Source organism: Corvus cornix, chromosome 2 (assembly GCF_000738735.6).
Source record: "Corvus cornix cornix isolate S_Up_H32 chromosome 2, ASM73873v5, whole genome shotgun sequence".
In the NCBI taxonomy this organism is placed as follows: Eukaryota; Metazoa; Chordata; class Aves; order Passeriformes; family Corvidae; genus Corvus; species Corvus cornix.
Window position 1 is genome coordinate 71,846,200 of NC_046333.1, and position 24,015 is coordinate 71,870,214.

At 38.0% G+C, this 24,015-nt stretch overlaps 1 protein-coding gene across 3 annotated transcripts in view; it reads right to left on the bottom strand.

Moving 5' to 3' along the window:
* CDH6 (cadherin 6) overlaps nucleotides 1-24,015 on the bottom strand; it is a 103,592-nt gene that overhangs the window by 19,847 nt on the left and 59,730 nt on the right. For all 3 annotated transcript variants that reach the window (XM_039548900.1, XM_019286282.3, XM_010400168.4), the window contains exons 3-7: nucleotides 9,221-9,515; nucleotides 7,672-7,791; nucleotides 5,540-5,707; nucleotides 3,828-4,015; nucleotides 2,134-2,387 (exon numbers count right to left, since the gene is read on the bottom strand). In XM_039548900.1, the coding sequence (XP_039404834.1) occupies nucleotides 2,134-2,387; nucleotides 3,828-4,015; nucleotides 5,540-5,707; nucleotides 7,672-7,791; nucleotides 9,221-9,515 (1,025 nt within the window). The remainder of the gene's footprint in view (nucleotides 1-2,133; nucleotides 2,388-3,827; nucleotides 4,016-5,539; nucleotides 5,708-7,671; nucleotides 7,792-9,220; nucleotides 9,516-24,015) is intronic.

Consider the following 24,015-nt stretch of genomic DNA (forward strand, 5'->3'; position numbering starts at 1 on the left):
TAAGAAGAGAAATCTTCACTCGAGTAGAGGAGAAAATGGAAGGTTTTCAATGTAATATCAAGTGTCTAAAGATTTTATTTTTAACTGTCAAGAAAAATTGACAAGCAAGTGACAAGTCATATATATACAGTCTAATTGCATCTTCCCCGAAGCTCAGAGTGAAAATCAGATTTCGCATCTCTATTGCATGATAGAAAAAAAAAAATTACCCTGTCAAAAAGATGCAGACTCAACCCATGCCCCTAAATTCTAGCAGATGCCCAAGATATTAGCACCATAAAATTACATTTATTGCAAGTTAACATCTCTCAGGTTACTGCTCTCTGCTGATTTCCTTTCTCTCTTACTGATTTTCATGTTTTTTCTTGCTATGTTTATTTCTATTACTCTAACCTCTTTCTCATTTTTATTTTTCTTCTCCTTGCATTTGGCTGTGGCATGCTATTAAGGTAAAAAGTAGACAAGCTTTCCGCTGCACTGCATCAGTTTTGACACTTCTACTAATTTTTGCCCAGTAACTATCCAGTACTTAAATATGCAAAGTACTTATACTGTATTTAAGAACTGCCCTTTGAAAGTTAGGTAAGTTTCAGCACACACATTCAATTAATAGCAAAGAGCCGGCAGGCAGTACTCAACAATGAACAGCATAGTCCCTATCCACTGTAAATCACTTATAATTAGGAGCTGGTGCTGATGTGAAATGCAAATGGTTGTAGTTATCACCACAGGGAAGGAGGGAAGCACTCCCCTTACTCTCCAGCACCATTAGATACAAAAAAGCAGGTTCCAGTGAAGACTGCAAGGGGCCAGCGTGTCACCCCAACTAATTTTTCACCTTCATGCTAGCATGTCCATGAAAATGTGCTACAAAAGATGTACATTCTGTCCCGGGGCTTCACCAAAGTTGGCAAAACATTATGCTGTTCTTTAAGTGACTGAGCTCTGCTGGCCCAGAATGGCATGTCATTGTTGCGTGTCACAATACAAATTTAAAAAAACCTTGATTACCGGTAGAAGGTATAGTCTTGAACTAGAATTCATGTGTAGGGCATGCTATGCAAACTGAAGATAGAGGGAGTTTCTGCCAGAAACATTTTAGAATTAGCATCTTTATCTAGGAAATTAAAATTATAATATTTACCACTTTCACAAGATGAGCTAAGAGCTTAAAACTTACTCATCATTGTAAGATATCTTGATGAAAGACAGTAGTTTGCAGAAGTGTAAAGTATTGATGGACTAGATTTTTATTAAACCTGCACTGTTCTATTATGATCAAAGGCTACTGTTGAATTTCCAAGGTGCCCAACTCAGAAACCTGCTGAAAATTGACCTGGATTTAATATTGCTGCACTTTTCAATTCCTCCTCTTGCTGCCTTGTCAGTAGCAATGAACTTTAATTAAAGCACACAACTATTTAGAAGTTCTTTAGCACTCTATCCAGTATGACTTAAGCACATTAAGCATGCACTGAAACAATACACAATTTACAAAAAAAGAAGTCTTAGGTATAGCTACTCCAACCTTAACATTTCCTCCACTTCCTCTAAGAACAGTTTATTGATTCATGGCAAGTTTAATTTATGAAGCTCATGAGACTGACTCTTATCTTACAAGCCTTGCACTGATATAGGTGAGATCAGAGCCTGTGTGTGCACATGAGCTGATTTTGAGGCATTTCTACTTGCAATTTAGAGAAGATAAATGTGGCCTCTGTTAAGCAGGTCTGGACAGATGGAAGAAGAAAAGGCTGCTGAATCACCACCCTGTCATATAGCCAAGAGGATGCACTGTGCTGCACTGGAAAATGTTAAAAGTGGAAGGAAAATACTAAGATTTTCTTAGTGCTCTTTTTGCAGTAAATTTTTCATGGTAGAAATAACCCCATACATTAGTTATTGAAGAGATTAGGATATAATTCAAACTGCAAAAGCCATGCAAAAACATTCACACATACCTAAACATGCCCAAGCATGAGAGATCATTTACTATGTAAAATACTCCATATTCAAGCATGCCCTACAATTCACATTGTTACAAGTGAGGATTTTTTTGTGTGTGCTGACATGATAAAAGCAAAATTAAAGCTGTAAAAAATTTACAGACAAGCTGAACTAGTATATGCTTACTTGACAGGGTTCTTGGCAGCATCTGGATCCTGAGCAGTTACTGTTCCTATTACACTGTTTAATGGAACATCTTCTTTCACTTCCATTATGTATGCTGGTCTGCTGAACATGGGGGGTTCATCTACATCCTCCACCTGAATTCTGACAGTAGCTGAGTCCTTGAATGGCCCCAAGTACAGGAATCGAGGGTCCACATGAGTATTGGTAGCTTCCACTTTGAGAATATACAAGTTTTTGTTTTCGAAATCCAGTGCCTGGGAAGAAAAAAAACCAGAGTTTGAGAAGTCTGTGGGGATTGCTGTGATTCTCAGCCAGATGAGCAGGATGAATGGTGGGAAGTCGTGGAGAGGCCTCTACTAGGTAACAGGAGCCTGAACTGGAATTAAAATGCTAAAAGAAAGGAGAAAGTGTGCCCAGCTAATACATTAAGAAGAAACTACTTTTTCAAGGAATTCTATGCCAGGAACTCCTAAACACCAAGTAGTTTTCTCATATAGCCTTAACTCTTCATGTCTGTTGTTCTGTCATTTTTGGCATTTTGATGATTTCTTATCTGTTTTGTGCCCATAAGCACCACACACTAAAGGAGGGAAGATTTTCTAGGTATTGCTTGTTTAGATACTGGCATTCCATCACTGAAATGAAACACTGTGACATCTAGTGTCTGGATATCCAAGACCACCTACAGCCAAAGCCAAACATGATTTTATGATAGGCTATGACTACAGCACACTCTGTTAAAACTATGAAGAAACAGTATTTAGAGACTCTTTGTCACTACTTGGGAGAAATGTGGGGACAGAGTAGTCACCCTGCTTTTCCATTCCATTTTAGAAGATTCACAGCTTCTGTCAGCAACAGACAGAAATACAAACGGAGTTAGACTGATATCATAATCAGCCCCTGGAAGGCATCTCCTAAAAAACAAGCAATGACAGGTGTCGTACTGATATCAACAAGCAAGTGCATGCTCGGAAAATCTACACAATGTCTATCTAGTGATGACTGAACTTGAACTGATGAAGGATGATATCTGTAACCTTATCAAGTTTGCCTGATAACCCACTGTAAACAATATTTCTCAAACCTTTTCTGACAACCAATGTGCAACCTAGTAGATGATGTCCACTGTGATCTCGCAAGGCACTGTGATTTTTTTTTCTAAAGCATGCTGATAGATTTATTAAATTTTTACAAAATGTGAGTCAAAAGAAATTTGTCTATATACTTTAATATATTATAGCTGCACTATTCAACATCCTCTGATAATGCAAAATAGGCCATGTGATACTCATTGCTTCTGTGGTCTTAACACAGTATTTTCTACTAAGCGAGCAAATCCTTTAAGCATCATAGGGAGAAAATCACAGTTGGATGGTGGTGCTTCCTTGAGTTTTTCTGTGGGTATGTTCAGGCTGTAGAATTTTTTTCTCAGTTGCATCACACTCCTTAGGTAATTTACTCTCTCAGGTCCTCCAAAGTATGTGCATTGGTTTAGTACAGGAGGTGTAAGAGGACGGACACCAATTGCTTGTATAAAAGAAACTTTACATAGGTAATGTAGAGATTCCCAACAGATAGAGTTCAAATTAACAAAAATGACATGTTGCACTAAAAATGAAAAACAAGTATGTGCTAGATAAAGGTCTGACCGGTGTTTCAGAGGCTGGGATTAAGCGTGTTAAGATGTGTACCTTTTTCACAGTTATAATTCCTTCCTGTGTGTCCTTGTCTGTGGTAATTCCAAACATGTCATATCCATCCCCCTCAGTGATGCTGTATTCGATCTCTGCGTTTTCATCCACGTCGGCATCGTTAGCTTTTATCCTGCCAACGGGGGAGTCGAGTGGTGTAGACTCAGGAGCTCTGAACTGGTACGTGCCTGCAGCAGAGAGAGGGAAATCTGGTTAGTCAGTCTCAACGTGCTTTGGACACCACCTCTCAGTCCACTGCCAGGGTGGGCATGTGTACGTGAGTTCGTGAGTCACTGTGTCCACAGGCCTTCCTGGGGCAAAAGCCTTCAGCTTCTGCCATACCTTCATGTGGATAAAAGTTACTAATTTTCCTATCTGTTTTCTCATATGGAGGATGGGCATTTTGCTTTGCTACAAACATGCAACTTTAGCAACAGATGTCCCTTTCTGGACGTTCTCATGGTCTCTGCTGGCCATATCAGAATTGTGTACGAAAAATGTCTTGAGGCCAAAGGGCAAATATTAAGAACTGTCAGAAGCCAGTGCAGCTTAGTAACACTAAAGCTGAATCCAGCTCAAATGCCTATTAAAAATGTACTACATTGAATTTTTGTCTGAAAAAAGCTACTTGTGGAATGTTGGCATTATGAAGCTGTATCTTTGGCTTTTATATTGAAGACGCTTATGCCCAGAGATGTATAATTAACTCATTGGGGGCAGAGTGCTATATTTCTTCTTAAGTTGCTCTAATTTAAATGGAAACTCTTTGCCCACAGCTAAGAACAGACTTTGAACCTAAATGACAAGTTGCTTCCAATAACTTTCCCAGCGACTTAACTGCCAAAGCTCACTGATTTGTCTGATAGTATCTGCAATTATTTTCTGTAACAGCTGCTCTTGACTTTGACACACACTGACACTGTGATACACACACATCATACAGAGAGCAGTGGTTAGACAAAGTAAAAAAGGAAAAAAATAGAGTGAGAAAGAAGGAGGTAAAGAGAGGGAAAGAGAAGAGGATGAAAGCTGAATCACTTTGAATCCCTTAAGGCAATGAATGGTCATTAGTAGGAATTACTTTCTAAGAGAGCTTGCTCAATTGATTCCCATAAGTATCACACGTGTATCTACCGAATTATTTGAGACAGGGGAAGTAAATAGGCAGAAATACCTGATATATTTATGTATGTGCTTTTCTTTCTGTATGCAAAGAATATAGGAAAATTCATTGAAGCAAATGCTTTCTGGTTACAAATACTCATTTCTACTGAATTTGCTCTTGGGGTATTTTTGCATACTTAAATACATTTATTTCAAAACTTAAATATATTCGATTACAACAGATACCTTAAACTGCAATCAATCACAAAGTCTGAAAGAAATAATAGCAAACAAGAAATACAGATCACGGTGATCAGAGTTACTTAACAGGTAGGAAAAACGGAAGCTGTTTCTGCACATTAATTCACCTCTCAAGACTGTCAACTGCAAATGGAGTAAAAATATTAAATATTTGTTTCCCAGTTACAGCAATTAACCTTGGCATGATGCTATTACTTAGTTATGTGCTCTCTTTTGCTTTCCTAAAGGAAGTTTGATACTCAATAAATTCACAATGGAAAAACAACACCTAAGGTGAACAAAAAACAAAACAAGAACCATTTTTTGTCCATTTTAGTGTTACAACATGGAATGTAAATATTCCATACTCTGGGGGAAGCGAGGTGGATTGTCGTTTACGTCAGTCAATGTGATGTTCACGGTGGTGGTTCCTGATAATCCGCCCATCTGGCCTCCCATGTCTTTAGCCTGGATGACCACTTGGTATTGCTCCCTATTTTCACGGTCCATGTTCAGTAAAGCAGTTTTAATAATGCCTGTAAATATGAAAATTGAAGAGTGGGGAGTTCACAGGTAGTGACTTTGATGGAAATTCTTATTAAAAGAACGAAACAATCTCTGTGTAGTAAGTAAACTTTGTCCAGTACAAATATTTACTGTTATGAGATGGTTCATTAAATTACAGACTTGTCATGCCACATCTCAGGCTACTGCCTATGTGACAGACACAGTATTAGTGGTACCCACAGAAAGATGTTCTAGTTATTTGTGAGCTGTGTTATTTTACATCACTATTTACCCTCTTTCAGCTCCATGCTAAAATTTCTTATTGAACTGGAAAAAAGCTGTTTGTTCATTATTTTGACAGATGTGGTAAAAAAAAAGAAGAGCTAACTTCAGCAAGACACCATTAAAGAGTGCAACAACATTAAATGGAAGAAGCAAAATTAATTAAGAACACTATGAGCATCCAAACATGCCTGAGTATATATATTTCTATTTATACATCGATTGAAACGATTTGCCAGTCACTTCCTTCTTCAAAGGCACAAGTATCAGTTATAAAGCCAACTCCTATTGAAATTCAATCATTCAGATTTACCATGAAGCAAAATGCTTGCCTTCTCACTGGGTCTCTTAAGGTGAGAACTGACTCCTTTGTAGGCAAAAGGGGTGAAATTCAAGTACGGAAATCCATGACAAAATTCACAGTGGCTTTGAAAGGGACATGTTTCACTCTAGGAGTTCTGCAATTGATTTCCATGGCAGGAAGATCAAGACTGTGGTTTACTTAGCTTCCCGTGCCCCATAAAAACCTCTCGATAGAAGTTTATTAGTGGTGAACTCCCAGCTACTTTATCCTTATTATAAGTCTGGAAGAGCACATACTGTACTGTCAAAGTCAGAAAAAGTGCATCAGTGCAAAAATCCTGGCTTGTGTTATCCAATACCTTGTGCTTGAAGGGAAGCTCCCTTTGAACTTGCCTCTCTCCCTTTTCAGAACTGTGCACACCCTTTCAGCTCAGGTTTCAGTTTGAGACATACAGTCTCTCTTTCCTTCTCCCTGCCTGAGCTTCTAAGATTTATGTAAGAAACAATCCTAAACCTGATTGCCTGGGATAATCTATTTCTTTCCTGTAAGCATGCTGAGGAGAACCAATTTCCCAAGCTTCCAGCGACCTAACACAGTGGATGTTTCCACTGAAGGAGTTTCTTGAGATTATTTGTTTCTTTTTGGAAAACTTAGTCAGAAAGCTTGGGAAGAGACTACCTATATTCTCAGGTAGTCAATGGTACACCAGATTCAATCAGACAGAATATGTATGTTGTACATGCACAGGTTCCAAAGCTGTCTGTTAGTCAGACCATTAAAAATTCGAGTCACTGTGTATAATTTAAACATCTTCCAAAAACAGAACTCAGAACTTTGGGATTCTATTTGTGATCTTCTAGTTTAGTGCAACAGTCAATTTTACCTCTTCCATCATTACTCTTAATTAAGATTTCTTTCATAAAATTAGCATTAAAGTGATATGTTGCAGATGTACAGAAATTATGATTACTTTAAACAAGTTTTGAAGAAGCAGACGGAGAAAAAAACCTCACCTGAACAAACCCTTAGTCTTAATTTAGCCATTATCAAGATCTATGAGGATTAAGCACTTTTTTCCACACCCACCTGTTGCTCTCTTTCATCTAAAAGCCAACCTATTTGGTTTAATTTAAGCATCCACTGCAGTGTCCGTACCCACTGCTTGTTAAAAATGATTGAAAACTGATTCACATCCAGTACTAATTGTATTTATTAGACTTTGCTGGTAAGATTAAAATATTGTAGTTGTCATGTTTACAGAAGCATCACTCTATTAAATTTGTCAGATTTTGCACTGAGTAAGATGTAATCTCTTCAAAGTTTTTTTACTAATATATCCTAGCTTGGCTTAGCATGTCATTTTGAATTACAGATATTGTCAGAGAATGACAGATAAGGTCCCCTGACCTGTCTCAGATTCAACGGAGAAATATGGTTGTCCCTGGAGAATGCTGTAGACAACTTTAGCACTGTTGCCATAAGTAGGGTCATCGGCATCAGTTGCAGTGACTTGCACAACAAAGGTACCTGCAATGAAATATTAAAAAAAAATAAAAATTATTAGGTTTTTTCACGGCCAAGGCAGTTTATGATGTAGAGAAAAAAATAATTCATGTTCAAGTTAGACTTGTGGCAGGAAGTTAGAAATATCTTATTTTGTAGAATTTTCTCTGTTCATGAAGGACATAAACTCAAAATGATACCTGTCTTATTCTCAACTCATTCAAACACACAGTTATTGATATGTGGATCCTTCATCGTGTTTCTCATGAAGGAAACAGAAAAGCACCCTTCTCCAGATATTGAAAGCATTCGGAATCTGAATCTAGGTCTAGAATATACTTTTGCAAATTTACTCATGCTCGTAATGTATTTGACAGAGGAATGTAAATACAGTTTTTCATGTGTCTTCTAGAGAAAGAAATGGTGTTGAATCCTAGGCAAAGTGTTAAGAAACAAAAAGTTAGCTTAGATTTTGGCATTTAAAACCATTTGTGAATACGGTGTTCACATATTAAAATGTGAATACTAGGTTCTCACTTCACCAGATGAGTTTTCATCCACATGACAAGTCCCATGAATGAGGGGAGAGAGTATGCCCCGAAGTCTTTATTTTCATATTGCTTGAGCTTTATTTTAATCTCATTCTTGATCATGATTAATTAATGCTTCTCTCCCTGGACATTATTTCAAATTAGAAATGTGCTTCTTGGAATTCAACCATCCATTGCTCTCTGACAAAGAAATCAAAATCATCTCCCTAAGAATCAAAGAATCAAAACCTGTCAACTTCTCAGGAAAAGATCCCATCTTAAAATAATTTTCCAAGGAAGTTCTTTTTCTTGTCTTAATTGATTTTTACAGCTCAATATATTTTAAATCAATAGAAATATTTCAGTGGACTTCAAGGGACTCTGGAGCTCTTTTTTTTTTTTGAATGGAAAGAACAACAAAGGTTATAGGAAGTTAATGGCATATCTGAGAACCAGTGGGTGACAGAAATGTGTACAACCCCTTCTCTACCTACCCTTTTCCATTTTGTTTACTTTCCTGAACTAAAGAAGGGTTGCTGAACAGATCTAGAAGTGGCATTGACACAGGTGACCATGGAATACCGTATTACTACACTGCTACTAAACCATATTAACAATGTGTGTTAAACTCTGGGGTTGTGTAAAGGAGCTCGACTCACTTTCATTGACGTTAAACCAGACAGTATCAACATGTATTTTTTGTGCTAAAACAGAGGGAGCATACCCAGCTGCCACCTCTTATTCCAGCAAATCGTTGCCACTATTTTCCTGGATTTTTATGTTTTTTAAATGTCTGAGGTGCTATTACTCCAGACTCAAACAGCAGATGTCTCTCTTCAACACTTGTAAACTCTGGGCTCTTCAATAACTCCACAGAAAGACGCCAGACCAGACACTGAAATCAGTTATTAGTTAGCACCTACCAACATCTGACATTTCGGGAATGCTGGCATTGTAAACGTCCTTTGTAAACATTGGCTCATTGTCATTGATATCATGGATCTTAATGATGAACTCAGATTCTGGTTCCACTGGTCTTCCAGTCCTTCTGTTTATAGCCTGGGCACGGAGTATGTATACAGGCTTTTCTTCCCTGTCTAGTCTCTTTGTGGCCTGGATGTCACCAGTGTTTTCATTGATAATGAAGAGGTCTCCTGCTCCATCTCCAGAAAGGATGTATTTAAGTGATCCATCTCCTTTATCCTGGTCTGAATGCAGCTGGTGGTGAAATGGGAATTAAAAAAAAAAAAAAAAAAAGAAAGGAAAATAAATAAATAAATATTTGGGACACAATTCTAGATACTTTAACTGATATCATGATATATGCTTTCCTATCAGTAATACTCAGCCAGAAGGCTGTACACTGCTTTTGGGAAATGAGTTGATACTATAGTAGAAGCAGTGAGTAGATAGAGTTGTGTCTTGATGTCAGAACTGAAATGGTCTGCAATATTGTAAGAAATTGCCTGAGGATAACCACAAAGTGAAGCTGCAGACCAATTTCCCAAGCTAAATATACATCAATCAAATCCAAATGCTAGTGGCTTAGGTGGAATACTAGGAATATTATATAGGGCAATGATATCCTACAGTGGAAAACCAGTGGATTTGGGAACTGAAGTAAGCAAAGAATTAAAAAGTGGCCAGTCAAGCTATTTCTTGAGTTTAAATTCCGGGTGCTTGGCTCTTATGCCCCATGGACATTATGTAATATATCACATAGTGTACAATAAAGTAATCTATCAAACACATATACAAACAGCAGATAAATACATGCATTCACAGATCTGGCAAACTAAGGGCAGAGGCAGGCAGGTATAATAGACCATTACAGCACTGGAAGTGATCAGTTGCCTTATCCAAAGGGGCATGGACAAAGCTGAAACATGGTGGGGGAAAGGGAAAGAAGAGAATGATGGCAATTAGCATACAAAGCATGAGCTGCCCAAACCATCATCTTTTATTTCCCCAGATGATTTCCACATCTCTTGAAATGCTGTTGAGTGGCACAAAACATGTAACTGACTAAATCATACCCCTATGGGCATTCCTTCGATAAAGCCTTATTTATTCCCCCGGCCTTAAAATGCAGGCTACTCAACTACAATTTATTTTATTGTTACAGAAAATAAAAATTTAACAAAATGAAACATTAAAATGGCTTCCAAAGAGCATAGGTACTGAAACTAATGGAGAAAAAAAACCTGTTAGGCAGCAGATTCCTGGAAATAATTTCTTTCATAGAGAAAACATGTTTATGAGTCAGAAGAGCTGGACTTTCTCAACCAGCTCTTTGCTTCTCTTTTCCTCAATAAAAGTTAGAAAAAAAAACCCCTGGTTGAGCGTGTTGCAAAGCACTTAGCATTGCTGGATAGCATGCAAAGGACAGAAAGATTTGTAGATTTAAAAATCTTGGCATAGACTCCAGCAGTGCCTGGCTATGCCCCTACCATGCTGGAAGGGCAGCCTCCAGCATGACCATATGGTCAATGTTTTGGGATTCCTCCAACTTTCTGCTCAGATCAGAAATCCACAGACAACACACTTGGTGGCACAGAGCTCCACTGTGTGTGCATATGCCAATGATCCCTAGAGAAAGCATTCTCCATGCAAAAACTCTGCCTTTAAGGGTAAAACTCTCTGTCACCACACATTCCAAGACTGTCCAATAATGCAAAATATTGTAACTTTGGCATGGTTAATCATTAGCAGACATGCTGAAGCGCTCTTCTTAATTTTCTCCTTCAGGGAGAAAATGGGTATTCTGTGTAATTTTGCACAGAGCCCTTTCTCTTGATAATAAGAATAGCAATAACTAGGTTCTGTGCAGAATTTTTCATAAACAGATTTCACATCCCTTCACAAAACCAGTCAATACCATTTGCTCTGTTTTTGGATAACAAAGTTTCCCAGAAGGCTAGTCTTGAAATTTGGAATAGAGTTCAGGTCTCTTGAGTCCTATTCAGTTAGCCAATTTCCTTGGCCGGGGGGCCTAGAGGAATTACATTATTTACTAGACATAGCTTCAGACTCTAAAAAACATCTATCAGACCAGCTTGTTCAGAAGTCAGACTAGAAGTCTACTGCAGGATGCAATTTCAATAGGTTGTTTGAATAGAACTTTCCTTAAAGGCAACCTGCAACAGAAAAGGCATGAAAATAATTTTATTTTAAAACTGTGTATTTTTATGATTGTTTCACATCAAAAATTCAATTTCTGTCTGCCTTGAAAGCCTGTTTGTCTGTATCAGAATGGCACAAAAACAGCCCTCAGTAACAGACTATTATTAATTCATATGAGTCATGGAATAGTGTGCTGTTTTGAGACTTGGTAAAGGCTGAACTCTCAAAGCTCATTTTTGTCACCATTTTAATTAAACTTGGTTTCAACGAACAAAGCAGCAAAAAAAGGTCAAGATAGAAAAGGTGTTGGAACCACTGGGAATAGTTTTCCATAATATTCTTTAACTAGCCTAGACTACTTAAAGAACTAAAAATGGAAACTTCGTATTTTCATGTCAATTGTTTATTAAATTTCCACTTCTCCTCCAAAATTAACCCACCTGTGTAAGACCCACTGTGATTCTGGATACCAAGACAAAGTATATCTCAGTGCCATCAACACTGAGAATGAGATGATCCTCATCCAAGGTTCAATCTTTAGACCGCCATCTAAATCACTAACTTTTGAAAAAAAAAGCTCCTTCTGACATAAACCTTTCCAACTTGGGTATCTTTAGTTTTACAGCTTTCCTACAAACTAAGTGCTCAGTTAGCCAGCCTGTACGTGGATAATTTACTGTGAGAACTTGACCTGGGGGAGGTCATGTCCTACATGTGTGTCACAGAGAGTTAAGGTTGGCTGAATGCTTGTTCTTCAAACCAACAATGAACTTACTGCGTATCATCACGTGTGGCCTCATGAACCTGGTTCACAAAGGGTCTCTAAAAGTATGACTGAAATTTATTTGATTACAGTAAAGGAGGATAGTTGTCACCATAAAGTACTTGTGGGACAGACCTGTATCACCTGCTTAATTCCTGGGACAATGACTATATTACCAAAATAGTTTGGATTTTTTTCCCTTCTATTCAGAAAAAAAAAAAAAGCCAAGCAGATCTCTAGAAACATTTCTCAAAGATAATAAATATGCAACATTCCTTTGTGAGGAAAATATAAAAAAAAAAAAAAAGAAGAAAGATTTATTATTTTAGATTACTTTATCTGTCCTTGACTCTTTCTTTGGTAGAAAAGTTCTACCCAGGTAAAGACAATCTTCTCTTTTACTTTTTCTTAAGTATCAGTTTATCTTGGAAGTAATATTTTCTTTGTGTGACCTGTATGAAGAGGGAAATTGCTACTGTTACCAGGTTAAAAAAAAAAAAAATTCAAATAAAATTAAAGGAAAAAAAATAGTGCAAATTGAGTCTTGATGAAAGGCCTGGAGGTGAGATGTAGTTAAAAATACAGTTGATGGGTTTTGTATATAAAACTTAGCACCACTGTGAGGCTATGAGGATGAAATGAATGGTAATAACAACCCCATTTTCCTTTTAAGTTGAAGTTATTTTTCACTACCCAGACACCTCATTGCAAAGAAAGTTTGCTGTAATGAAGTATGTGCATAAATTATACCGCAGATGCTTTTAGCAGGACTGTTGCTAGCCAACACAAGATATTATAGCTTCACTCTGTTTACTCACCCATATTGCAAAAGAGTGTCCATTATGCTCTGCATGAAGTTAGTCAAATAAAAGGGCCATGGCACATAGTCACAGGATAGAATAAAATGTTTGGGAGACAGCACTCACATAATCTGGGCTGTATCATATTACCATTCCTCAAGACAAAGTTACTTCAGCCAATATTTTAAAGACTCCACTTTAAGACAAAATTTTTACTTCCGTGGGAACTAAGTGTTACTGAAGGGTGCTCATTTCAACTGGTGGCTGAACTGAGCAATACCCAAAAGGTAAGCAAAATGGTGAAGAGCAATAAAAAGTAAATGCATCAGCAATTGCACTGTATTAATATTATAATAAATTGATTCATTCAGAATCTAATCTGGACAATCTTGAAACACTGTCCATCAATCACTGGCTAAGGCTGAGGATAAATGACAAATTAAAGATTTTACTATGCCCTAGGCACACTTTTACTCATTTTGCTTTAATACCACTGTAAAGTGAACCATCTGGTTTGCTTTTAATGACTTACAGTCAGAGAAAACTCTCCAGCCCCTATCTTTCTCCTGTTCCTCCCAAATGTCCTGGCCCAAACCATTCAAATACATATGCCTGGACATGGGGAAGGTTTCATTCCTCCTGAAGGAAGAGGTGTTTTAAGAGCCCTCAGGACTACAGCAATAGCTCCTTTTATCAGACATTCTGCTTGTTGTCATATACATACTAACTTTAAAGTAAGAGCTGGTCGTTCTTTGGTTTGGGGTTTTTTTTTCTCAAAATTAGCCACAATCCAGAGTAGCCTTGTTCTCCACAGTATCTCTGGCAGACCCTTCCAGAATATCCAAGGGAAGATGGACTGTCTTCAGCACGACATCAAGAAAAAGGGACATGAAATATCTGCTCAAAGTACTTTTACATGAACATTTTATTTTTTTTTATTTTTTTCTGGACTGAATATATTGACAGCATTTATGTTCATCTCCAACAGGTAGCATTGCTTCATTTTAAAGTAATACTCCAGGAAAACTTTACCAGGATTTAAAAAATTAAGTTGGACCCATTCTACACACTCAGGAATTCCTTCAGCAAAGCACGTGGGAAGAATTTAAGGGCATCTTCCAAGTGCTATTGCAACAGGACTATAAACTGCTGTGGTGCAGGGAATAGCATCTCCCCAGGTGGGCGATGGCAAGGCCTGGCAGCCATGGCCTGTCCCACCACCCCAGACAGGAGCAGGGCAGCCACAGGTGACCAGGACAGCCCCAGTACTGGGTACTGGGCACCTCCTGTGATGCCTGGGCAGGGCTGTGGGGAGCTGGAGACTGCTCCTGCTGTGGTGTTTCTGGGGCAGGGCCATGGGGCTGACTTGGGGTCCTGGGCTCTGGGCAGAGGGACAGGGACAGTCAGGGCTGGGCCCTGAATTTTGGGCCCTTTTCTCAACATGCTAAATTCACCTTGATATGAAACTTTATGAAACGTCAGGACCAAAACGGAATAATTGAAGTGAGACCCCATATGTTTTAATAGGTTAAGACTAACCACTAACTTTCTTGTGTGTTTAAATGGAATACACCAGAGAGAAGCGGCTTCCTAGTACGGATATTTGTAACAAGGTTCTACTGAAAATGTACTTCTACTGCTGTGGTAATTAAATTCCAAAAAACTGAAATTGCAGGCCATGGCTATTCTCCAGAGTTAAATAACACCCCTCCTCTACCTCATTCTGCAACGCTGATTTAAACAGCATAGTTAATCTCATTCATGAAGTGGCTTTAGGTTATGAAAGACAGCTGTAAATTGCAGTTTAGCTCCCACTAATGTCATATTGCTGGTTACGATACCTGGCAATTCAGTGGGTAAAATGGTTTTCTATTCACCCTACAGACCAAGTTCCCTTTCCTTTTGTGAATATAACATGCTTGTCACTGAATTTCAGAGCAGTTACTGAATCTCTGCAAAGATCAAAGTCAACTGACCTTGGGATGTACACACTGAACCATCAACCCACAATTATCCACAAATAAACTGCCTGTTGCATCTTATTATTTGTTTCTATTTTTACGAGGGACTTGATATTCTGGAGTTGGTGTGGTCACATTTTTGTTTCCTAACACATTAATGGAGATCAACTATTAAAATAGTAAGCAAGCAGTTGGTAGGTGGCTAACATAGAGAATCATGTTTTTACTCCTGTGAGTATTCATAGCACATGATTTTGCTCCAAATTTAATATATCCGAACACCAAAATACTGTCTAATAATGAACAAATTCAACTACATGTATTGTGTGAGGTTTCACAGCACAATACCGAAGCATTCAGAAAAAACAAAGCATGCAAAAAGAGACTGCTAATACTGTAATAGTAAGAGTAATAACAACCTTACACTCTTCCTTGGCTCTCCTGGGGCTCTTTACCCCTATAGCATCAACAAAACCCCTTAATTACTATAATAACCAACTCCTTTAGTATCCTCAAATAATCAGCACCAAACCTTTTTGCTCTACTTGGTGACTCTGTGTTAAGAGGAAAATGTCACTGGCTTTGTGCATTAGGTAATATTTATATGTATTTTGCTGAAGTTTAGGTATAGACTTCTTTCCAATGCACAATCCCCCCCCCCCCCCAAACACTACATATGGATTCCATATACCTCCATATACACAAAATATATCATGGGCAAACACATACACAAATAATTTATTTCAAGACATAAAAGATCCTTTCTTCCAAAAGATATTTCAGAAGGTCCATGAAGAGATCCAGCATCACCAGAAATGACAGATTTCCTGTGGATGTGTGAGCCATGGTGGTTTTGGTCTCCTTTAAGCTAAGCTCTGGATCCTTCCCTACACCACATAACCTCCCTATCCAATTTAGCCCTAAGCCAAAGCCTCCTGTCTCCCTCATATCACTCACCTCACTGCATGGTGCTGGCTACTTCCTGTTCTGGCCCTTGTCTTTAAATTCTCTCCTCTAGAAACTGCAAAATGGTACTATTCATGTTCCCTACATGCTTCCTGGAGAAGAACCATCATGGACCATAGTTGGTGGTGGTTTATGTGTGTATCTATGGAACAGCCAGCTGACCAGACAGTCAAGGCAAAAAGTAGGTTTATTTGCCTGATGTAGCTACTGTTCTTCAAACTGTACATGAGATTAATGATTTTGACACATTTATTCCTCTATAAAATTAACTGAAATAAGTTAATGGCTTTAGAACTATTTAGAGGAGGCCAGTGGACAGAGATAGAGGCTAGACTGCTGAAGCTGATGATCAGATAGCTAGATGCTTAAAAGTAGTTTGGAAGACAATGGGAGAAAGATGCTACAGTGATTCCAAATCTTGGTGCTTACAGAAACTAGAAGAGATGATTCCTTTCCACTCTTATATAAAGAAATTTGAAGATTTTAGTAAGATTTATACTCTGTAGCCTCAAAAATCAAGAAACAGACTTTGAAGAAAGATTCACACTGCCACTTTCAAAGAAAGTAAACCAATTAAAAGTATTTGACAAGATTAAAAAGAAATGTGAACAGACCCAGTGCTATCTGATCACGGCACCATGGTTCCTGATGTACAGCTGTCAGGAGTAATGCTTTTACACAGGGGCTGTATTTAAACTGTTACCATAGGTACCTAAAGTAGATTATCACTCTTTTGTATCTCCTCACTAACCTGAGATCTGCTATCCTAAACAATCAGCAGTCTTCATTTTTAATTACTTTCTTGACCTTACAGATGTCACAGTTTACAGAGTAATTGAATTGGCTAACTACAGTAAGTGATTAGTTTAGTATGGTAAGTACAGTTCCTGTACTATAGTTAATACAGTAAACCTGAATATGGTTCAGTGTGACTGATTCCTGAGTGCTTGAGGTTTTTAATGTAGTTTTATCTTGCTTGGCTCTCACCATGCCTAGCAAAGAAAGAGGTGCAACAGGTACACAGTTCCAGTTTGAAGAAAGTGCTGCTATAGAGATCAGAAAAGATCTTGTTTGCCGAACTAGATGTGCTGTTTTTGTGCCAGCATTATTTTTCTGTTTTAAGAGCTTCCTCCCACATACATATATTCTTCCTCATCCTGCATTTATAGATAACAATTCCATATGCTCTCTTTTTTTTGCTAGACTCCCAGCCTATATACAGCCTTTGCTTGCAAAATAGGCACTTCTGAGTCCTCAGCTGGAAACCTGGAAACATCAGTATCTTGTTTTCAAGTAAAGTGGATTCCAAAAAGAGCCAGTGAAGAAAAGGCCAGATAAGAAGGGCTGATGCTCCTAGCTGGTTTTCTGTAAATGCTGCATTTCAATTGGCCTTCTGTCTGTAACAACACACATAGATCCTGGAACAATCTGCGTTAGATTGTACAAAGATTTGCTATTTTCATTGCAGTATCAAACTAGTTCTTCCTGACTAAAACACTCAGGATTTTTCTCTTTCTCCTGCTCCTTCTCTTTCCATTTTATGACCATGCATTGTCTATTAGATCTTTTTCTTAATAACTCTTATTTCATGAATATTGCCTTTTTTTCCTGTTTTTATTCCTTCCATTTTAAATAGCTCTCTTTTACTACTCTCATAATTTGAGTAAATATTATGAGAAAAATATTATATAATAAAGGATAAGACTGAAATCAAGAATCATAGAATTACTGAATATGTTGAGTTGGAACGGATTTACCAGGATCGAGTAGTCGAACTCCTGATTGAAAATATTAAATTTATAAAAATTAATGCAATATAGCACTGAAGAATTACTGAGATTATAGGAGGTTCCTGCATTTTAGGGTGTTGGTTTCTTTGGAGTTACTGAAATATATACTATGTCTATTTGATTGTGCTTACTTTTTTGATCCATAAGAGTTAGTATAGCAAACCCAAGAATACCTCAAAACCTGGCTCACTCTGCTGTGGAATCCTATTAATATAATAATACATAGCAGGCTGTGATTTTATAGAAAGAACATATCTGCAAGACACCTTGTTTACAAAATGCGTATCAGCCCTGGTTCCATGCAAACAGGCAGATTAGCAGAAAAACTCAGTAAATATTGAAATATTACTAATAAAAAACAGTACAGGATATGGGAATTCCATACTTGAACTATTAAAACATAAGTTAAATGCTTTATTAAGATAACCACCTCAGTGCATAACATGCAAAGGGTAAAACAACAATATTCTGTATGGGTACCCTTTAACCGAAGTATTGGCTTTAAAAAAAAAAAAAAGAAAGAAGAAAGCAGCCATGAGATGGAAGAACAAAAAAAAAAAAGCTAAAATTGCACCCACTACAAACAGCGAAAAAAGCTGTAAGTGTTCAGTAACAGCAGTATCATCTGCAAAACATATTGTCCTGATATTAAGAATTACAGGAGAAATTAAAAAAAATATCACGGCGATGTTGTCTTTCTGTTTCTTGAGAGTATCAAAATGTCAGTGAACTTTCACGTTCATTCTCAAAAGCAGCAGTGCCAGTCTGTTCCCTATAAATGAATGACACTAAGTGAGGCGAAAATTGGTTTTGTGGAGATGAACACATTCAGAAAATGAACAGAACAAAAACCACTAAGCATATTTCAAGATTCAGAAGCAACCAGGTACTCGAAAGGCAAACTAAGTATAAAAGACAGAGGCATTTGATTTCAAAACAAATAGAACACAAAAAAGTCACTACCATAAGAATATAGGCTGTTGGAGTAAAAAAAATAAAAAGGATAAGAGATATAAAGGGCAAAGGAGTAAGAATTGGTCACTGGACCAGAGACAAGATGTAACGTGTTCTTTCACTTTGGAACCTCAGGCTCACACCCTTCAGGCCGGCTGGAAGTCTCTTTCTTTGAGGGCCATATGTGAGCCCACATGGCCTGAGATAGACAGGGACTACAGTTTGGCTGATGTTGGAATCCTTGGTTTAAGGAACAGGCTGCCCAAAGTGTGGTTGGGAACCTGTTGTTCTCTTTTAAATGCATGGAACTAAGAATAAACATCCATACTCTGGTGACTCACACCTTTATTACATACCCTTCAAGATCACAAATGGGTTTTCTAACCTGAAGTGCAAACATGCAGCCACAGCTAATCAGCTTTGCAAAAAATCAGTTGGAATATGTCAATCTGTTCCACATTGTCTGGGGCGTCTCAAGTCTTCTTCCTCTAGGGCTCCCCAGCTGCTTCTGCTCTTCATTGTGATTAAACAGGGATACTGGCACAAGAGCTTTTGTCCTGTGCTGCAGTACATCAAACTAGCAAGGTACCTCATTCTGATGGCCCTTCTCTCTAGGGGCAACTGATTATCAGATCTTAATGAGCATCTGGCAAAGCTACAAACCATGTAAAGGTACCTCCATGTTCTCCTGAACTGAGTGCTACTTAGCATTTCTGTGGTAATGCAGTTTTATTTGTTCCTCTTCCTCTTATCTCTAAGCCAAATTATAGCAGGAATTTACAAAGTTTGCCTTTACAAAGACAAATAGGTCTTTAATTTGTAAGGAACAAGAGACCGTGGTGTCAAGTCTGATCCCTATACATATGGGCCCTTGAGTTTCATGTCCTTTTATCAAACTTCTTGCTATTCTTTGAACTACTGTATAATACTAAGAAAGAAGCAGTCTTCCTTTCAGACTCTAAGGAATTCAAAACAATTCTGACTCTGAGTAATAACCGACCTCTCACTTAAAAAAAAAAAAAAAAAATCCATGGGTTGTATATATGAATTTTCCCAGTTTTACTTAGAGCAGTTGGGCTTCAGTATGCCTTTGAAAGATCAAAGAGCTCTCTTCAGCTAAACAGTAGTGTTGGTAACAATAGATCATCATACAGACTTCTGCAATTACCCTCACAAAAGCGTGGAGATCTTGTTCTTCTCTCAAGGAAGGCCAAGGCAGTCTAAAATCCGTTTTATGCTTTTGGTCCATCTATTTAATCACCTGGATTTCTTTGTCAAAGCAAGCATTATTTATTTTTGCTAGTGTTTTCCAACTGTGGAGTAGCAAAAGGACCTGATAGACATGAGGATTTGCTTCAGTTTACACATTAGCATTCACTTACTAAAAAGTAGAAATGACTTAGCCAACTCTAGACTTGTCACAACCTAGCTCAGGTACTAGGAGACCTCTCTTGAATAGCTGAGCAGAAGTTTAGAATAGATTTAAAAACTATTTTATCTAGTGTATACAATTCAGTGATCAGGAATGAAAATTCAAGCCTCTGAATGCTTGAAAGAGCTATACGAGGCGTATTAGGAGACAGATATTGCCACCACTGCCAATCTACCACCCTAACTGAGCAGTCAGTCATTGGCTTCAACAGTCAGACTTAAAGACTAAATGGGAAACTTAGTCTGAGACATCACTGATGATTTTCTTGGTATATATAAAAAAAATACAAACAAGGTTCACTCAGTGAAGTACCTTTAAGAGTATTTCTTCGACAAAAACACGAGCTATGTAAGGGAAAGACAGGCTTGTAACCACAAACACACTGTCAGGTTTTAATACTGTTTTTGTCACAGTCCTCCTGCCTACTCTTAGACAGATCACCATTTGATGCTTCTACATTCTCCCTGAAGTAAAATGTTAACAATGTCCAGTTCTGTATGCAATGATTATAACATGATTTGAGAACCTTGGGTGTAATTTGTTCTGTGTTAGTTCATGGAAAGACTGTGCATCATTTAACTGGCATCAAGATTAGCAATACTGTGGCTTTGCCACAGCTTGCTGTATTTAGATTGTGGGGGGATGGCCTATCCTTAATCCAATGGTAGAAAATCTAATTGTTCTCAGGTTTTTGTTATTATGCCCCAGATGAAGGTTACTGTCACCAAAGGTTTGAATGGGCAGGCAGGGGAGTTTCTGCATTCCAAGGTTGGCTATATTAGCTAAAGTAGCATTTTGAGGTATCTTAAAAATTCCCTGGAAAGTAGTATGTGTGCTTTCATATGTGAGGTTAAAGAAAATTAAGTGCCTGACTTGTAATGACATTCAATGGGAATACATGGAGTTCATGAAGGGATGCATGCCTAAACCCCATTTTTCAATTAGAACCTACAATTGAATTGCCTACAATTCAAGAGCACCAACTTTCTTTACAGCTTTTTTCCAAGTCAGAGGAAGTGAATTCCAACAGCCTAATATCCTTCCACTGACTATAATGGGACCTCTGTCCTGTACTGCATTAGTCAATTTAAAAAGGGAATAATATAGTAGAAAATGGCAGCAGGTATTCTCCTGAGATTAGGAGAAAATATTTTTTTTTTTAAAGAGTACATTCAGCAAACATGCACGGCAATAATAATTTTAGTATATTTGCCTTATTCTTTAAATTATGTGATGTGTAGATTTAGTGAAATCAGTCTGTATTGTATATCCAGCTTCATTTATCTTTGATTTCTCTGGGAAGTCACCCAGGGACAGTTGATTACTCTTTATCACTGGTCAGAATTATCTATTTAATCACTGACAAGATGTTTTCTTTGGAATCATGAACTTTTAAAAATGCTTCATAATTAAACTGTAAGCAAATACAGCATCTTAATCAAGGTATATGAGCACATACATTTCTAATTCCAAGAAAACCTCTATTCTCCTGTGGGGGTAGGAGGAATCTATCTGAAAGATGAACTACAAAACAAAACAAAACAAAACCTTGGCCTTATATCCAGAAATGTTTTTACTGGGATATAGTTGAATAAAACATCAGGCTTCTTTGGCAAGTAACAGCTTCTGACTACTCCCTGATGGATGCACTTGAAAGCAAATGCTCATCCTTTGCTTACTGACAAAGGTGACCCTTTGATATTCTGAGTGCTTGATGCTGACAATCAAACCCTGAAATGTGTGTATGAATTTTATATGCTATATAAAAGTGTGTGTGTCAGGGAGGAAGAAGGGGGATGAAGAAGGGAGGATAAAGACAAACGCTAAAACAAATGAGAACCCACATTCAGATTTAAATGAAGACTTAACAAAAAGGAAACTAATTCATATCCACAGGTTTAATTGAGTCTTTAATCTGTTTTCATGCCCCTGTCATTTAGTTCTATACATCAGAAGCTGGGAAAAGGAAAAATATTTCCATTCTCTCATGTTCCCCAACTTTGTTTCTAAACAGAAGTTTGTGTTATATAACCAGATAATCAAGGATATGTGAGACAGTAGATGCAATATAAAAGGTCATACATTTATCTCTCAACAGGACCCTCTTGAGGAAGACTCTTCAACTAGAAAAATGTTCATGGGAAACTTCAGCCAAGTCTGGCATTGAGAAGATACTTCTTCCAAATAAGTACTTCTCAAAGTGCAATTAGTGAAGCTGTAAATGGACAGCTCACATGACCTGAATGTTGCAGCAGAATGATGTAGACCCTTACAAAAGCCAGGTCAGGAAGGCAAGGAGGTGGATTAGCAAATAAACAGCACATGTAGGTGGAGCTTTGCTTTGGAACAGGTGACAAATCAGTTGAGATCTTGAGGATAAGAGGACAAACCAACAGAAGACATCACATTAGGTATCTGCCACAGACTGTCTGCTCAAAGAGATGAAGCAGATGCAGCCTTCTTTAGGGAGGAAACCCTGTGATCGCAGGTCATAGTACTCTTGGGGGACTTTAATCATTCTTATGTTTGCTGGAAGGGCAATATGTCTGTGTGCAAGCAGTCCAGGTTTCTGCAGAATGTCCTGAGACAACTTCTTCACCCAGGTGATTGATGAGTTGACCAGTGGGTGTATTATGCTGGACCCATTCGTCATGAATAAAGGAGAACTGCTCAGGGATATGGAACAGCACTTTGCCCAGAGGCCCCAAAGAGCCTTGAGTCGGACAGAAAATTCTGGTAGAGTGAAGCACTATCCACAGCAGACAAAAACTAATAAATCAGAAGCCTTTTAAGTAAATTTGAAACAGTTCTGTAAGCAAAAATCAGATGCATCTAAGGACGGTGACAGTAATAAAATATTTCTTTCTATAATGTCTGAAAAGCCACAGTCTTTGGGGAAAGTACTTAAATTCTGAAAATAGGGGAAGTCACACCAATTCAGGTTCAAGATCCAGCATAGCCTATCTAGGAATGTGTATTAATTTTGACTGGAGAACCTGGAATTCTTTTGATGAGAATACTTGTGTCTATGCTCTCCCAATTATATAATATCTATTATTCATGAAAGAAAAGAATACTCTCTGAAGCACATGTAATTGGTGTGATACTATCAGCCTAAAAATTCTAAAGGAAATTGTTCAGAAAATATTTCCATACATAAAATAACAGATATTTATAAGGTGAATGGCGTAGATCCTGACAGGATCTGCCTGGAAGTAGCATGAGGCTCAAGCTCACATGAGTCTACAATTACCACGAATATACATGCAAGAGTTTTCTTCCACAGGCATTAACTCTTTGCCGGCAACCCCCTGGCAGTTGTTATTCCCAAGATGTGGGAATTATGCTATTCCCATAGTCAGTAATTTTAGCAATTGTAAGAAGCATTAACTGTGCTTTAAGCGACTGACCTGAAATGTGTAAAACTACATGAAGTGGAAAGGAACTACGAATGGGTGCTCTGACACCTCAGTCTGCATGCCCTTTAAATCCTCTGCCAGTGCCCCGATCAGCTTGACTGCAAGGGCTGCTAGGTACAAGGAAGTATGTCATAGAGCCAAAAGTACAGCTGTGTTGTTTGGTTCTGTCTTTTGGGGGGAACTTGACCTTTCATTAATGATAAGATGATGCCAAACACAAAAGGTATGCAAATGACTTGACTGAACTTGATGTCGCCTTCCAACATGAAGATATAGAACGAGCAGAGATGACAAATATGCTGAAGATGACTGAATGATCATTATGTGAGCCTGAGCAACACATTAAAACCTTCTTTGTTCCAGCAGACATCGAATGTGAAACACCACTTGATGTTTCACAAAGAGACAAAGTATGAAATAATGCCAAAGGGACAATATTCCTATACAGAGAGGCCACTTCAGCTGAGCTCTCCAGGAGCCCTGTCCTGTACCACATAGCATAAGAAAGCT